This window comes from Dysidea avara, chromosome 9 (genome assembly GCF_963678975.1).
Source record: "Dysidea avara chromosome 9, odDysAvar1.4, whole genome shotgun sequence".
In the NCBI taxonomy this organism is placed as follows: Eukaryota; Metazoa; Porifera; class Demospongiae; order Dictyoceratida; family Dysideidae; genus Dysidea; species Dysidea avara.
This window is the reverse complement of record NC_089280.1, coordinates 8603152-8621767: the sequence shown is the minus strand read 5'-3', so window position 1 is coordinate 8621767 and position 18616 is coordinate 8603152. Positions and strand designations below refer to the sequence as shown.

Here is an 18616-nt window from a genome sequence, read left to right as displayed (position 1 = left end):
AATTACCCCGTAGAGAGTTCAGCTAGAAGAAGTCACCTTGTAAAGAGTTTAGCTACAAAGAAACCATCATGTACAGAGTTCAGCTACAAAGAAACCACCTGTACAGAATTCAACTACAAACAAATCACCCTGTATAGAGATCAGCTAGAAGAAGTTACCTTGTACATAGTTCTGCTACAACAATTCACCCTGTAGAAAGATCAGCTAGAAGAAGTCACCTTGTAGAGTGTTCAGTTACAAAGAAACCATCATGTAGAGAGTTCAGCTGCAAACAAATCACTCTGTAGAGAGTTCAGCTACAAAGAAACCGCCATGTAGAGAGTTCAGCCTCATACAAACCACCTTGTAGAGAATTCAACTACAACAAATCACCCTGTAGAGAAGAAGTTACCTTGTAGAGAGTTCAGCTACAAAGAAACCACCATGTAGAGAGTTTAGCTGCAAACAATTCACCTGTAGAGAGTTCAGCTAGAAACAAATCACCCTGTAGAGAGATCAACTGGACGAAGTCACCTTGTAGAGAGTTCAGCTACAAAGAAACCATCATGTAGAGAGTTCAGCTGCAAACAAATCACCCTGCAGAGAGTTCAGCTACAAAAAAATCACCCTGTAGAGAGTTCAGCTAGACGAAGTCACCTTATAGAGAGTTCAGCTACAAAGAAACCATCATGTAGAGAGTTCGGCTATAAAGACACCACCATGTAGAGAGTTTAGCTGCAAACAAATCACCTGTTACAGAGAGTTCAGCTACAAAGAAACCATCCTGTATATAGTTCAGCTACATTTCAAGTCACCCAGTAGAGAGATCAGCTGCAAAAAAAATCCTGTGGGGAATAATGAGCATGTAATAAATATATGTATATAATTTGTATAATTACTAATAAAATCAAAAATAATTGAAGTACTAAAATTCTTCTTTAAGTTCTTTTCTTCTTCCTGTGGTAAAGAAAAAACACATGGGTTAAAAAAGCCCCAAAGCCAGCCATAGGCCGGCTTTGCAGTATACAAATACAAAAAGAAGTGATATCTAATCAAAAACAGCCAAGCTGTAAAAAAAGGTGCGGCCCCCATAAAGGCCATGGTGAAAAAAGATGTGAAATCCAAGGTGGCGGCCAAGAAATGGCTGTGATGGTAGGTTAATGGTTACATTTTAATAACGGCAATTCAGGTGAATTTTGTGCGGCTTGGTCTTGGCACCAAATTCATCTGAATTGTTGTTATTAAAATGTAACCATTAACCTACCATCACAGCCATTTCTTGGCCGCCACCTTGGATTTCACATCTTTTTTCACCATGGCCTTTATGGGGGCCGCACCTTTTTTTACAGCTTGGCTGTTTTTGATTAGATTATAATGGCACCCTGATATGGGCTTGCATGGTGTAGTTATAGTCCGTAAAGGTACCAAGTTTGGTGCTTTTATAAAAAAGTGGACTTTTACTTAGCCGCTTTACTACGTATGCAGTATGTACATATTTATGCAAAAACTTACTGGTGTGGGTTAAGAAACATCCGTTTTTCTCGAGTAAGTGTAAATGTATTTAAAGTATTAGCAATGGGATCCTTGACTTTATCATAGTAAAAATTTACTAAATGTTTTAAGTCACAGATTTCATGAGGAATGGAAAGATTTTTGTTGTCACTGATGTCAAGATCTGTCAAGTGTTGCAGTCCAGTAAGGCATTCAGGAGCTTGTATCAAGCCACAGTTAGATATATTCAGTCGAACTAGTTTTGGAAAAAAGACATGAGTAGTACCAGCATCACCTTCATATTTGTGCTCATCGTGAATAGTCAGTGTTCTCAAGTTAATGTTGTTGGAAAGTTTAAGATATTTCAGCTTAGTTAGCTCATTGTGACGCATGCTACTACTCTGTATGTCATTATCTCTGTAAAACAACTCATGTTCATGGCGATTTGAGAGGTCATTATTACTAAGGTCTAAATCAACAAGTGATATAGGCAACTCATTTATAGCACAACATGATCGTAATTTGTTGCTTGAAAGATTTAGAGTTTCCAAGTTGGGAACATAGAAGGCAAGCAAGCCTGGAAATTTGTTTATACTACAGTGATGACAGTTTAAATGCTGCAATTTATAATCACTTAGAGACTTGATTCTAACAGGGATGGCATGCCAGGTTTGCATACTGTATTGGCCATGGACAACTGAATGTCGCAGTACAGCAGATGAACGTTGGACTTGTGCTGCACACCCATCATCCTCATTGATAGATAAATTCTCCAAATGAGTATGGGACAAGTTAAGCGTTACAATACTTTTTGAGGTCCACCACTTACTAGGCAGTGACTTCAAAGGATTGTGTGACACATTCAGTGTTTTCAAACAAGGAAGGGTGAATAAATCTGATGGAATATGTTGAAGATTGTTATGAGAAACATTCAATTCTTGAAGCAACTTTGGATAACAATCACTTGGTAGTTTTGAAAATTGTAACTCCGATATTTGATTATCACTGACATTCAAAGTACACAGATGAGACAACATAAATATTTCAGCTGGTAGGGAAGACAACATTGTTTTAGACAAATCTGTGGAGGTTAGATGCTGATTGCCGGTGGATCCATTGTGATTAAGAACCTCAATGAGTTCATGAATTTTTGGCATGAAAAGGATCAGTGACAGAGGAGTAATATGGCGCTCCCAGTCAGGACCATCAGGATGAGGCATTACTTGCTTCAGTCGTTGACCTAATATAGTGTTCAAAGAAATACCACTTCGAGCTATTAATGCTTCTAATAATTTTGGGTTTCCAATTCTAGCTGCAGTGTATATTGGTGCCCCTGAAAAATCTTGTACTGAATTTGGGTCAGTTTCAAACAAAAGATAAGTCGTCTTGTCATATGTATCTCTTTGGTGCATGATTAAAATGTGTGACACTATCTGATGTCTCTCTGTGCTCACAGCCCTGTTGAATACAGAATGCAAAAAAGTACATTGCAAATATACTCAAAGTATAAACATTATACTGCGTACAATCACAAGCTCACCAATGAAGTATGGTTTTGTGCAATACAGCAATGTCTTCATAATCAGGAACTGGAGTACGCTTGCTTCTTTTAGATTGAACAATTTCTAACAATTCTACATAAAGATAGCACTTGCATAACTTATATAGCTGCAAGCACATACCAAGCAGTGCTTCAGCCATTTTGTTGCCCTTTTCTTTAGCCACTTTCTTTGCACTTCTTTGCTCAGAGTCAATTCTTAGGTCCCCTCCATGCTCACACAAGTGAGCCAGTGTTTCCAAGAGAGTGTAACTATTACTCTATAACATGAACCAACTATACAGTAGCTGTTACATACTCCCTATGCATGGACATTTTTTTCATTGGAAGTTTATGTTGTATTGATCAAGCATGTGTTTTAATAATATTATGTAGGTAGTATTTGTGTATGTATGTATGTATGTATGTATGTATGTATGTATGTATGTATGTATGTATGTATGTATGTATGTATGTATGTATGTAAGTATGTATGTATGTATGTATGTATGTATGTATGTATGTATGTATGTATGTATGTATGTATGTATGTATGTATGTATGTATGTATGTATTGTGCGGAGTTCTATAATTGTATATGTGATGTTATACCAGGGGGGTATGGCTGATTTGGTGCAGTTTAAATCAATAATCAATCAAATGGATTAAACAAGTAAGTTGATTAGAGTAATGACAATCCCCCCCAAAAACACCTTCACTGTAAAAAAAGGCACGTCCAAGAAACTACAAGTACCTGAAAAAAAACCAGCTCAGCTATAGAAAAAAACTAACAGGCAACTGAAAGAGCTGATATCTGGAGCGGCCAAGAATCAATGTTGCTACAACTACCAAAGTTTTACCAAATCCATGCTCAGGTAAAATGAAAGTAACTGGCAACCAAAACAGCTGATATCTGAAGTGGCCAAGAATAAAATTTATTTTGATACAGCAAACTGCAATTATTAATGAAGTTGTAATATTGTTAATCATTCAACTGTGTTCTATACATTCATCCCTGCTACATCATAAATTAATTCTTTGTTACTCTAATTGGCTGGTAATTTGGCTGCCTTTTTTTCTCTCTCTATACTGACTATTGAAAAAGGCGGCCAAATTACCAGCCAATTAGAGTAACAAAGAATTAATTTATGATGTAGCAGGGATGAACGTATAGAACACTGTTGAATGATTAACAATATTACAACTTCATTAATAATTGCAGTTTGCTGTATCAAAATAAATTTTATTCTTGGCCACTTCAGATATCAGCTGTTTTGGTTGCCAGTTACTTTCATTTTACCTGAGCATGGATTTGGTAAAACTTTGGTAGTTGTAGCAACATTGATTCTTGGCCCCTCCAGATATCAGCTCTTTCAGTTGCCTGTTAGTTTTTTTCTATAGCTGAGCTGTTGTTTTTTTTCAGGTACTTGTAGTTTCTTGGACGTGCCTTTTTTTACAGCGAAGGTGTTTTTGGGGGGATATCACAAATTTTTATCAGTTATATAATTGAAAGACTCAAGCCATGGGGGTGTATGATGAATTCTGCATTGTAGCGGTGTTGAGACAAAACACAAAGTGCTGAACATATATCATACATTCCTAGTACGGCTAGTAGCTGTGAATTGTTATTAGAACCAGAGCTGGTGGAAACTGTAATTTATTGGTCTGGCCAAGTAATGGCTATGGTCAGGGTTACCACTAAAGATGTGTGCAATACACTTATTTGCAAAGCATGCTTTTGTAGGTTTTCTGGGAGGATACCAAATCTGAAAAATGACATAGCAACTCTGAGATTTACATCTGGGAGTAGAAATTTAACACTTTATGCTATATTGTTTGATGACTGTTCTATTAGGGTATTTTTGCCTCACTGTTCTATTAGAATATATTGATACTTTTCCATGAATAAAACCTGCTATGGCCACTGCCATATAGACCATAAGGACAACTCAGCAACTTGGTTTGCCAGTCATAGCACAAGATGCTTTGCTGAGGGTCTATTATAGAGATCACACAAATGTGTGAACACCAGATTTTCATTTCAATACATAGACACACACATACATCATAAAAGCACAAGGCACACACAAAATATGCCAACACTATACATACTACTACCCATGTACACACATATATAACCACATATTGGTTGTACTTGATGTAAGCAAGTTAATATCACAATGCTCTCGTAGGTGAGCTGGTAGCAGTAGTGCTCTTACTTAGTGTTAAAAAGTTCTTGCAGTGTTCGAAACAGAGGTACTGGAGGGTGAAGGATTATCACTGACATCATATTCAATCACAATAATCGTTGCAATGTGTAATTGCTTATGTACTGTATCACCATTGTTATGTTAATGTGTGCATGATTTATCCCACAATATGATTACTTCTTTTGGTATGTTGGTAGACTGTACCTGGTGTGTTTGAATACCATTACAGAGGCAGAGGATTGAAACAACTTTTAGAAGGGAGGATGGCCGTAGCCCAGACATTTGTGACAGCAGGGACCTGAGGATATGAGGACGTACATATTAGTGTTTTTCACATGCAGACATGCCAACTATGGGGATTTGCTGGGGTATGCATATGCTTTACAGGATAGCTTTTAAAATAATTTCCCTTTGGAATTAAATCAAGTAAGATTTTTAATAGCACCCATTTGGTTAACCGCATGGATAATTTTTTAGCACAAATATTTCGGTATAGCCGTTCTTCCATACAAAAGCTACTAAAAACAATTATTATATCTAAGATGGAAAACTGGGGGAGGAGACAACATCATCAGACAGGCCACCGCGGTGCTCGGTGCGGTGGATTTCCCAATACATTAATTGCCGGTATACTCCCATGCTACCGGCATCTTCGGACATATAGTTCAGTGGTCAAAGGACACACAGTCACAAAACTCACGATCCGTAAGAGTATCGACGTACATTTACAAGTGTTCACGTGCACTACTGGAGGTGTGAAAGGGACTTTCCAAGGGACTTCCTCTACTAGCACAAGTGATATTACCAAATACGGCAATAGCGCATCACCTTGATTGTGACCTACTTTGCGAAAGTGTGTAGATCTAACTGTAAGTTAATATTGCTTATAAAATGTTTTTGTATGTGTGTAAATAAGGTGCACGTGTTTCAGTCCTCCAGTCTTGGCTGAACATGAATGAATTAATTAGAGTTAGCAGTTGAGTGCATATTAGGAGGAACCTCAGACGGTGGTTGCTACTTTATATAGTTGTTATGCACCTATCAATGTAAAGCCCCACTACCACAGGTCAGAGACGTAGCCAAGGGAGGAGCATTTGCCCCCCCCCCCCCCCCCCCATCACTAAGTGTTTTTTTAAACCTCCATCACAACTCACAAGCTAAACTGACACGCAAATGACTAAATTATGTGCACTACTACACGGTATCACCAGGGGTTGCTAGTAAATACACACACACTAACACAACATTCAACTCGCTCGTGAATCCACTGAATGAAAATATTACAGACACACTTCTATATTTAGCCTAGATTACTCACTCACGTGGTAGAGCATTTTTGAATCTAAAAAGAGTGACCCGTTCTAAGTGACCTCCCTGTGGCAGGAGTCGCAACTCACAAGTGACAAAGGAGACCAGATGATGCTATGAAAAACTGCCTACAAGGTGATAAAGTCCAGTTAAATGTACCAAGTTTCTTTTCTCGAGTTGATCACACTGGATCTTTGTACGGCAGTGCAGTGGCATGCCAGTTAATTTTTTTACTTTGTCAGTCAGTTAGGCGGATCAGTCACAAGCTTACAAGTTCTGCTAGCAAAACAGGTGGGATTCCGTGCAATACATGGCATTTGAATTTCGCCAAGTGAGTGAACACGTCATCCTGTCAGCAATGTGCTAGGACTGCAGCACAGGCTGTGGCTAATGTAAAGTAACTTGTATTTGCACTAAAATATGTGACTGGGCCTGCAAAAATAGGGCATGTGGGCACAAACTACATACCGTCACACTACAGATCATATCTTAGTACTGGAACAGAATATTTGTATTCTGTATCTTGCATCATAAAGCCAATTAAATGCTAACTAAGAGCAGAAAAGTGTGGTTCCATACCATATTGGTGCAAAAAGTTATGAGTAATGAAATTTAGCAAAAGTAGGCAAAAATCATGTGCCCACATGCCCTGTTTTTGCAGGCCCGGTCACATATTAACAATATAGTTCTACCGGACTGTGGATGAATTTGTTGGAGTACAGTTGTGGCACGTGTGATGATGCTCGACGAATATACCTCCATTGATAAGTGATAAGCAATCAGTAATGAAATAATTACGTAGCTAGTTATTTAAGCTGTAATAATACAACATCGTATGTTGGCTAGCCCATCATTGGGTCATTAGCCTTTTTTACGATCATTAACGATTTTGAGTGTTTCGTGGGGGCATGCCTGCCTCTTCATCATCTTCTGGCTAGCTACATCCCTGCCATAGGTACGGCTGAGGTGGGGATTTCATCCCTAAAAATTATTCCCCACCTACTGAGAAGTACTGGTGATACAACATTGCTCCACATATCCTGACATATCTCCCAGTAGCGAAACCGGGGGTTAGTCGGGCTTTTCACAATCACCCATTGCGTCTGTCACAGTGTAGCTATTCCAGTTGCAAGTTATTTCAAGCAGGATTTAGTAATGACAAATAGTAAGTCAGCATCCATGAAATGCTGTATTGGTGTGTTTCTTGGACAATGACAAATCCCCACCAGGAAACTTAATGGTCCATTCCCCAACCAACTCGATCTTCCCCCACCTTCAGCCCATGCCTGTGGTAGTCGGGCATTACATTGATAAGTGCATTAAATGTGCTCCTGTTACATAATTTGTTGTTTATACTATGAGGTCTTAACTGCATCACATTATCCTGCATTTTCAAGGTCTCATTATTGTGGTCTACTGCACCATCAACACCATATTGCAAACATCTGTGTTATGGGCAGATTGGGACCAATGATTATATGTATTGTGATTATAGCATCGTAATTCTCCAGGTCAGTTGGGACTCGTGTTTGAGTATTAAGTGTCCATATTTTTGTCTTTGTAGTGCCCACTTTGCCAACTTGCTGTTTACAAATGTGTTCTCAGTAGTGTGGGAATGTATCAGTTATAGATGTCACTATAGTTGTGAGTCTTGACTGGAATTTCCAGGAACTTTAGCTGCAGGTAAAAGATAAACACAAGTGAATATTTGTATGAATAAGGTTTTTTGGCTGCATGTTGACTGGCAATGGTCTAAATGACTGGATTTATTTGTGTTTTAGTCAGGTACATGTTACTTTATGTAAGATGTTTGGTGTCCCAATAGTTTCACAGATCTAATAGTCAGACCGTTTTCTTTCCCTACCTAGTTCTGGGACGAATGTGCATTTCATGATCACATTCGTAGGTTCTGTAAATTTAGCAAATGAATGCTTGAAGGTGTGTTTCTAATATTTCAGTGCAATATGCATTCATATATTTTTGCAGAAATGTACTGTAGTCATTGAGATAGTGTTACAATGTAATCTAAATTTATTTTACTATGCTTATATACTATAGTAACCATGGTAACTAATGTTTGTTGGTAAAATGCATTTGTCACCTATCTCCTTAATGAACAAATGTTCGAATTTTCAGACATTTGTCCCATCACTAGTTATTTTACAGATCAATTACTAGTAATGGCTCTAACCACCAGTGTCTAGATCATGAGACTACCCTGATTATGAAGGTGTCCTGGTTTTCCAGGTACATTGATGTGCAATGAGATTTTGTTGAACCTTTAGCTGCTGGTTAATGTGTTTTATAGTGCATGCCAAACTTGTTATCTAGGTTTAGATTGACCACACAATTAACGTGTTGTGTTTCTTGACAGGTCCAGTGAAATTCAGACATTGGAGGAAGGCATCCCATCAGATGACAAATGGAAGATTCGCAGACCGCCTTGGTTACACCCCACCCCCATCCCCTTCTTGGCAGCACTGAGGATTGGTGTCCTGTCAAGTACACAATGGCAGATCCAACATTAAGAAGCAAAGCCAATGATCGTTCTTAGTTGTCTACCAACATGGGACAGTGGTTTATTTTAAAAGTGCACTTTGTGAAATACTGTATTGCTGTATGTATCAATTATTAGCTTGTGTGACATGTGATGTTAATCACTAGCCGTCTGGCTTTACTGTGCATGAGCATCTTTTCGTCAGAAAGTTAAGTACGAATTGGGAGCGAAAATGTCTACACGAATGAAAGCAATCACGTGATATTACATGGGTGGCGCTAAATGGAATTATACTGAAAACACTCTCCCTAGGGAAGTTACGTTCTTCACGCTTTCACAATACGTTTATATGAGTGTTGGGTTTGTGTCCACGCCGCGTCTTTAAAAGTTATCGTATGGATTAGGCGTTCGGTAAACAAAATCCGCTGTACAGGCAATCCAGTACTAGAAACTCCTGTGCCAGTATTACTCCACAAAAGGCAGTTACATTCAATGATAATTATGGCGATGACACTAACACAAGCTGAGATATCGGCGTAATGAAGTGAATTTGGTCTTATTTTCGCGGTTGCGACAAGATAACCACTCATTTACAATTCCGGTGCCCGCTGTGCAATACATTTCTAATGGGAATGATTGTGTAATTCAGAGTTAAAATTGTGAAACTGTCCCTACACGTAAATAACTCACGGTAGTAGCCGCGCGCGTTTTATTTGTGGCGTGCGCTTTGTAGTTTCTTGGCCGTGCACCTCACTACCGTGAGTCTTGATTTAATAGTTCATTTGACTGCAACTCTTGAACAATTTTTTGTTGGTACCAAAATAACTTTTTACACTACTTACATAATTATGGAAAAGCGAAACCCAAAAAGTTGATATAATACCATTGTTCTTTTCTATAACACACACACATACTCATACAACTGAGCACTAGCTTCTACACAATATTTCAACAAACACAATCTCCAAAGGATTATATCTTACCTCACTTGGTAGACACACTCCAGCAGCATGATAAAGACTGGTCTACATATAACAAACCATACAATCACATTTGACTGGACCAGGTTAGTCAGCATTCAAAGCATACACATATGTAGCTGTGTACAATTTGCCAAACACTTTCATTATTTAAATGGTTATAAAATAAATCACCTAATTTAAAATATAAATGTGGCACTACTCTTGAAATACTTTAGCATAATCATTTGAAATACATGCAATATTTATAACTCAAAATCACTCTTTAAAAGATTGATATTTAGTAACACTCTTACAAAATAATTGGTCTGTAGATAGTATAATTATGTACAGTGTATCGTAGAAGTACTATTGATGGTTTGAAAGAAAACAGGATAATGTTCATGGTGAAACAAGTAAGCATGTGATCAAGGTTCATGGATAGAGAAAAAGATGCCGTGCCTATCAGGTAAACCGCACTGAAAAATGAGCCAAAATGAGTAGTAGATTAACTACTGTGCGAGAGCCTTATGGTGGTCCAACAAAACCTTCAAACAAGCACATAAATGTATTTAATTGTCTTAGTTCATTTGTTTTGTTATTCTTTAAAAACTAGACAGTTAAAATTAAGGCAATATCTAGCACCTTCTGTCTTACATAGTCTAGTTGTGATTACAGAACATGCAATACCTATACCAACTGTGAAAAGGGTGTAGCCCCTTAATGGTCCGTAAATTGAAATATGGCAGTCAAGAAATGGTTGCAATGACATCAATGTCAATAAACTTTACCAGTGCTGTCATTATTAAAATTAATGTATTACCTATAGCTTCATAATTTCACATCTTTCTTAACCTTTTTGAAGGCTGGACTCTTTTTCACAGCTTCATTGTTTTATATTTAAATTGTGACTGGATCTGCAAATAGGGGTCTTATAGCCATTCCAAATTTCCACGTTTGAAGAGTCATAACTCATCATGTGTTTAACTTATTGTCTTAAAATTACAGCCAGGAATAGTGCAATGTTAGAAGTGTAAAGTGACTAAATTTCAGGCTGATACCATACTCACAAGTCAAGTTATGGATAGCCAAGTACATGCAATTGGAAAAGCTATAAGACCCCTTTTCGCAGATCCGGTCACAATTACGATTATTGTAAATACCATTCCATCAGAACCACAAGTGTTAATTAGTTCACGGAGAAGTTCTTTTGACAATGCTGAAATGGAGAGCAATTATACAGTAACAATAATGCTATGAAAAAAATACTCACTGGGTGGTCGAAAAAGTCTGATCACATCCAGATTGAGGCATTCAACAGAACACAGGAGGACCTGTCTCAGTAACTGCTTGGCATTATTGTTGACTAGTGAAAGATCATTGAGCCATTTGGACACAACTGATGTGTTATTTGATCTAGCAGCAGCCAATACAATATCTGGTACCTATACATCGAGGAGAACACTAAGAATAGAACTAAACTTAGTACAAGAGCTTACATACGTATGTACATGGGTACATGCACTACATAGATCAAAGGGAAACACCAGCGTATATTTCATACATTGTACTGGCTAAGGAATGTTAATGAGATATATACACTACTTTAATGGATATATACATATCTCGTTCACTCAAGATATTGCACAGATACCGTATACGGCAAAATTTTCGAGGGGGAAAACATTCGCGGTTTTCGCGATTATGCTATCAACCGCGAATGTTTTCCCCTCGAATACTTTGTGTGAAAAAACGTAAAACTATAATAAGTACTGTACCTTATTCACATTGCAAATCACTTCGCATTTTGTAGGAGAGAAGCAGCCATTCACAAGCTCAAGCACAAGCTCGCCGCGGCACATTTGACATTCTTAGTAATTTTTAGGAACGCTCCGTTTTTTAAAATGTTGAACACATGGCGTTGCTGAGGTATTTTAAGCTCAAAAAATCGACATTGCCAGACCCAGAGGGGCCCTTAAGTGCCCGTATAAGCAGTGACTGCATCAGAGAAGCGAACAAGGGGGTGTCATCTGCACTGAAGGAAAAGCGATCACCGTACATTAAGGTGACTCAAGATCAAAAGGCTGTTGTAGGAAAGTACGCAGCGGATCACGGAGTGATAAATGCCATTAGAAGATATCAACCGGATTTTCCGGCTGACGTTCTGAAAGAAAGCACGATTAGAGGTTGGAGAGATGCGTACCGCAGAGAAGTGGATTTACGAGTGGAAGAAGCTAAGAAGCGAGCAGTAAGTCCGGACTTAGATGTGAAGACTTTGCCAATGAAAAAACGCGGTCGCCCTTTGACCTTACAGGAAGAAATAGACTTGGAGGTTCAGCAATACATTCTCCATCTTCGTGAAATTGGCGGCCCAGTCAATGGTGCCGTAGTTAGAGCTAGTGCTAAGGGAATACTTAAGAGAAAAATCAAAGAAGCACGTGGTAGTAAAGAAGGCCCAGGCCCAACTATGCCAGTATTAACTAAAGATTGGAGTCGATACCTGCTTGAAAGATTGCAATTTGTAAAGCGAAAAGCCAACACCAAAGCTAAGCTGTCTGTAGAGAAGTTTTCGCAGTTAAAGCATAATTACCTGTCAGACATTTCAGGGATAGTTGACATTGAGGAGATCCCCCCATATCTCATCATTAATTGGGATCACACGGCACTAAAGTATGTTCCAGTAGGGTCATGGACAATGGCCAAGGAAGGTTCTAAAAAGGTACCAATTGCTGGTGTGGATGATAAGCGTCAAATAACCGCTGTTTTTGGCGTTACAATGGATGGCATCTTTCTTCCTCCACAGTTAATATATCAGGGTAAATCCCCAAAATGCTTGCCAGAAATAAGATTTCCAGAAGGTTGGGACATCACATACACGGCAAACCATTGGTCAAATGAGGAAACAACACTTCAATATATCCAAAATATCATCTTGCCTTTTATTCGTAAGCAGAAAACAGAGAAGAGTTTACCAGAAGATCAACGGGCACTTTGCATCTTTGACAATTTTAAAGCCCAGTTGACTAACAACGTTCTACAGCTGCTTAAAGATAGTTTCGTTGACACTGTTTTGGTACCAGCCAATTGTACCGACCAATTACAACCTTTGGACCTTAGTGTGAATAAGCCAGCCAAGCATTTTCTCAAAAGCAAATTTGAAGAATGGTATTCTGAACAAGTTTTCATTAATGGAGCAACCGCACCTATCAACTTTCCTTTAAGCATAATGAAGCCTGTTAGTGCACAGTGGATTAAAGAGCTGCACAAATACATTTCAGAACGTCCTGATATTATCCAGAACGGATTCAAAGCAGCTGGTATTACTGATGTAGTAAGTGTTGAATGAATACACTTGACTTCAACTATTAGATTATAGTTCTTTAATCAATTATTTAATTGTACAGAATTATGTAAAATCATTTAATTTTATCATTGTACAGAAATCATTACATGAAATTATTATAATACAGTAGCTAAGTTCAGTTCTAACAGGATGTCTTTGGAAATAAAGAGAGCTTGCCTTGTGAGAGACAGTCAACAAGGTGCATCCGTAGCTTGCTTTGATCATAATTTACGGTACCAGGGTCTTCACCAAAGACAAGTGAGGCCATAGTAGCTATGGAAAATAGCCCACAATCTGTGGTACCTTTCTGGCATTGCATAGCCACCATGTTGATGTCATGTGCTTTTTTCAAACCAAACAGCTGTTTAACGGTAGTACGTGTCTCAGCATCCAACTTGTGAAACATCGTATCATAAATATCAACCTTTCCATGTTCACCAAATTTTGTTGAGGCTGTTATCCAGTGGCGCCTTTTGTTGCAATAAATTATTTGCACAGTGTTGACTGTGCAACTGCCTTTTCTCTTTTTGCCTTGTAAAAGTGTTGATTCTAGGCCACCAGTAACTGGGAACTGGGTCTTTGCTAGGTATTGTGCCATCTGTATGTGTTTATCATTTAATTCTTCACCTTGTTCAATTGCTGCTTTATCCATAAGCTTTAAGCTGTGCTTTCCATGCGTAACCCACACATCACCAGTACAGTCTTTATCATTAGTAGTGGCTATATCTGCATTATCCCTTAAATCTATGGTTGCACTACTGATCACACTAGTGCTGTCCTGGGCCACAGAGTTTGAACTGCTGCAGCTTGGTGCTTCCGAGTCCTCAACTTTACACACCAGCCCTGTTGACATCTCTTCTGTGCATGAAGCTTTTAATGCAGCCAATTTACACAAATCCCTCGCCAGATTACAACGAATTTTTTTCAGTTCCTTTCCCATTCCTATAAAGGTTAGCTGGCATGGTACCTCCATCCCTCCTTTCACGAGGTGCCTGCAAAAGCGTCGAGGTCCTGTAACACGGCAGCTAATAACGCCACCCTTTCTTATGAAGGCGGAACATAAGGCAGATATTCTTCGCGGCAAATGGCCGACTATTGTACTGCTCTTCTTCACTGCGACCGCAAATCTATCTTCATCGTTATCCTCTTCCCGCACACATTCTAACACTTCGTCAATTACTGGAGTCCATATCGCCTGATACACATGATAACCATGTATTTCGCCTTCTGTAGAAAACTCCTCTTCGTGATCCATCACTGACCGATCAAGGGGCCTGGAGACACTCTCGTACGGATTAATCGATTGCCACGTGTCTTCACACTTCACACGCAACACAGCTAACGATCCGCGAATGTTTTCCCGCGAATTGCAGAATTCTATGTACAACCGCGAATATTTTCCCGCGAATTGCAATACTTTTGTGCATCCGCGAAGTTTTCCCCCTTGAAAATTTTGCCGTATACGGTACATAGTATCTAACTCATTCCAAGAAATCATCGGATTTTTCTTTAATGTTCTTTACTATATATATCTCTCTACTATACTTTCTGAGTGTGGGACATAGTTTTTGGTGGTGTAGTGAAAATGTTCAGAGGAAGTCCTTTGACTGAAATGGAGGTATTTTTAATGGGATAACTGTTGATGTATGCACATTTAGAGATTGCAAGATACACAAACTTAAACTTTTAATCCAATATAGCTTGGGAAGGCCAAAAGCTACAAGTTTGCAATTTTCATCATGAATGCAACCAACTACATTGTTTAGTCAGATAGCTAGCTACTGATACTAGTATATTAAAATTTATTAATTTGAAAATGAAGTAGGGATCTAAGCAATAAAAAAAAAGTAGCGAAACAAGAGATGAATGATGGCAATACAGCATAGCTCAGTGGAAAAATCCCTGTACATTGGCATGTTATAACAATGATTTTGTTCAGTGCCAAAGTAGGGATTTTCCCACTGAGCTATGCTGTAATATAATCATTCATCTGTTGTTTCACAACGTTTTATTGCTTGGATCCCTACTTCATTTTAAATTCATAATTTTAAAAGTACACACGCAAAAAATTGGAATTTCAACTAGAGTAGGGACCATAACACATCGATAAAAAGTACTGAAACAAGCTGGAGTAGTGCACGGTATTAAGCCACAGTAAAACAATAAGAAGTATTATATCCCTACCGTGCATTTCCATTGTACAGTAGGGATATTACACTTTTTATTGTTTTACTGTGACTTAATACCGTGCACTACTCCAGCTTGTTTCAGTACTTTTTATCAATGTGTTGGTCCCTACTCTAGTTGAAAATTCCAATTTTTTCGTGTACTTGTTTGTTAACCTTTTTTGTAAAATAAAACAATTGTGACTGGTGAACCCACGCATACTGCATCAAAAGAAAGAAATGGCACAGCTATTAATTATCGTCTGAAAAGTGAAGTAACTATTACACTTCGTTGTCAACTATGTTCAACCAATTACACAGCATTACGAATCAAGAACTGTTTGAAAAGCACCTCTGCAATCAAAGTAGACACTATGAGTTACGAAAGGAAGTCATCACGTGCTACCACCAAATCAACACTTTTCACTGTCAGCAAAGATGAATGGGACACAAAGGAGGACACTGGTAAGTCCATGAAGAATGCATTGTATGTACTGTGGTATGCCAAAAGGCACCTCTCGGGCCGAAGCGATGTCGAATAGTGAAAAATCCAAGCCCATAGCCTTAGCGGTTATCAAGTTACGCTTGTCTGAAGGCATCAGTCAGTCAGTTAGTTACTCAGTCAGTTAGTCAGTCACTAGAAAATTCCATTTAATAATTTTTTTTACAAAAGAAATCGTAGCAACTTGTTGAAAGCATTTTGGGTTGATCTGAAGGCTTGTTTGGGCTTGGTTTTACCTAACCGATACTACTTCATCGTTGTCAGGAAAAAGTGAGGCTGGTTTTTGGGTGACGTTTTTCATGGGCCACGCCTACACCTTTGCAGTCCCTACTATACAGTACTACCATACTGTAGTTTCTTTCATTTATTTGTTGTATCATGCAGCTCTACACATGTGACTGTTCTATTAGTGTGACTGCATGAAAATTTCAGCACTTATTAAACATTTAGTTGGCTTTACAATTCAAGTTACAGAATGAAAATATTCTATCCCAGTACTGAGATATGAGATGTTATGTGGCAGGGTGTAGTTTGTTCCCACATGCCCTATTTTTGCAGGCCCGGTCACAAATAATGACTGCACTAGATGTTTATTTGAGACCTGGCGTATATTCGAGACCTGGTGTTTATTCTTGTTATGATATTGTATACCCCCAGCGACTAAATGGGACCAGGCATTTATACGAGACCGGCCATAATTTGAGGCAATACGGTATCTCGAGTTAGATTTTCACCTACAATGCAGGGTTGTATCACAATTTCATATTTTTACTGTACCAATAATAACGGGGTGTGGTCATTGTGATTGAGTAAATAGATTATTGAGAGGTATGGTCCCCATGCTCGATCGTTATTAATATAAACTATGACCATGAATGGGCATTGTCTCAAACCTATCGTGAAGTTACAGGTATCTAGCAAGTAAACCATCTTAGAGACATCTTACGCAACGAAGATTACCCGTACGGAATAATATCATCTAACATCAAATACAGTATTAAAAACAAGAAAGTGGTTTAAGTAATTTTGTGGCAACTAAATATTTTGCTCAAGAAGGTGTTGATACAGAAAATTAACACCTCGATATGGTTTCATTGCATCAAGAAGAAGATGACCAGCCTGATTGAAGATAAAAGGAAAGATAAGGTGCAGAGGGCACACACTTGTCAGAATCCTAAAAGGCACATGCCACTGGTGAGTTTATTATTGTGGCATAAAATGGTGGCTGTGCGCTGCTTTGTTTGGCCTCCAGCCTTGCGGCAGGCAGGCAGGCAGGTAGGCAGGCAGGCAGGCAGGCAGGCAGGCAGGCAGGCAGGCAGGCAGGCAGGCAGGCAGGCAGGCAGGCAGGCAGGCAGGCAGGCAGGCAGGCAGGCAGGCAGGCAGGCAGGCAGGCAGGCAGGCAGGCAGGCAGGCAGGCAGGCAGGCAGGCAGGCAGGCAGGCAGGCAGGCAGGCAGGCAGGCAGGCAGGCAGGCAGGCAGGCAGATGAAAATTCAAGTTTCAGTGATTAAATTTTTTTTCTCTTAATCTGGCCACCTGTAAGTGTTTTGGTGGGGTATAATTTACAGACTGAACTGGATCAGTGGACCAGTATATTTGCAGCGTTGCACAGGTCCAGTCCGTGTTTTATACTCTTAGTGTATAATTTATGGACCACACTAAGCTGAGTTGTACACCTAATTTACAGACTAGTCCACTGATAAGCTGGGTTGCGCACCTCCACTTGCATTTGTACATGTAGGAGTCGACGGTAGTGAAGCGAGAGAGCACATCTGATAAAACTCGAAGTGACCAGTTCTGGTTGAGCCTATAATGTTATGAGAAAGAAAGCCATAGACTGTGATGAGGCGTACTACATCTTGCAGTGCAAAGTCAAGTCATTACAGCAGTACTCCGAATTTCTCCAGTTAAACTTAAGAGTGGCGAAGTGTTTCTATTCTGTGCAACAGATGATAACAAGAGACGTAAGTAATGCATTCATGTACTTTCAGTGGCTAGCTAACTAATTTTGTGTTGAACAGAACCATTTTTTGGTATGGGCACGAAATGATGGCTATAGTTACAGCTACCCATGCCATGCAGTGGCAATCATTGCCAGAGTGACCAGAAAGCTGTAGCATAAATAACTAGTTAGCTTACTAGTCTTTGTAGCTTGCTAAGCAATGATGCGTAAGCACCTACTTGAGTGTTTCACTTCCCAAACCATCTATTCAATACAGCTAATTAGCTAAACTAATTCCTTAACAGCATGCAAGCATGCATGATTATATAGTATTTGCTATGAACAGCATTTATGTTAAATTTTCATGTGGCTGTCTAAAGCAGCCACCTGCTAAGGTTTAATGGTGACCGGCTTAGGAAGGTTCCACTGTATTAGCATGCATTCCCGTATGGAGCTGTGATTATGATTACTCTATTTGTCATGCCGTGGATACAATGTACTTTTACATTCATGTACATTCATGTAAACTGGAGCAAGTATTTTCAGGATTACTATATCAATGAAATACATCCAGATATAAATAATATTGGCAGGTGGATATTAGAGCCCCTAGGACTCTATAACCCCTACAGCAAACGATATAACACTGTCATGAAGCGGCTTGACAAATAGATCTATTATTACA

At 39.0% G+C, this 18616-nt stretch overlaps 1 protein-coding gene and 1 long non-coding RNA gene across 2 annotated transcripts in view; one reads left to right on the top strand and one right to left on the bottom strand.

Moving 5' to 3' along the window:
• Positions 1-18616, bottom strand: part of LOC136266248 (leucine-rich repeat serine/threonine-protein kinase 1-like) — a 50789-nt gene that overhangs the window by 22788 nt on the left and 9385 nt on the right. The window contains exons 2-7 of the mRNA XM_066061255.1: positions 11255-11426; positions 11145-11200; positions 10006-10047; positions 3153-3288; positions 3011-3104; positions 1492-2928 (exon numbers count right to left, since the gene is read on the bottom strand). Of these exons, the coding sequence (XP_065917327.1) occupies positions 1492-2928; positions 3011-3104; positions 3153-3288; positions 10006-10047; positions 11145-11200; positions 11255-11426 (1937 nt within the window). The remainder of the gene's footprint in view (positions 1-1491; positions 2929-3010; positions 3105-3152; positions 3289-10005; positions 10048-11144; positions 11201-11254; positions 11427-18616) is intronic.
• LOC136266924 (uncharacterized) lies at positions 5983-8547 on the top strand. The gene is made up of 3 exons (XR_010706373.1): positions 5983-6086; positions 7923-8036; positions 8090-8547. It is a non-coding gene; the product is annotated as an uncharacterized lncRNA (long non-coding RNA).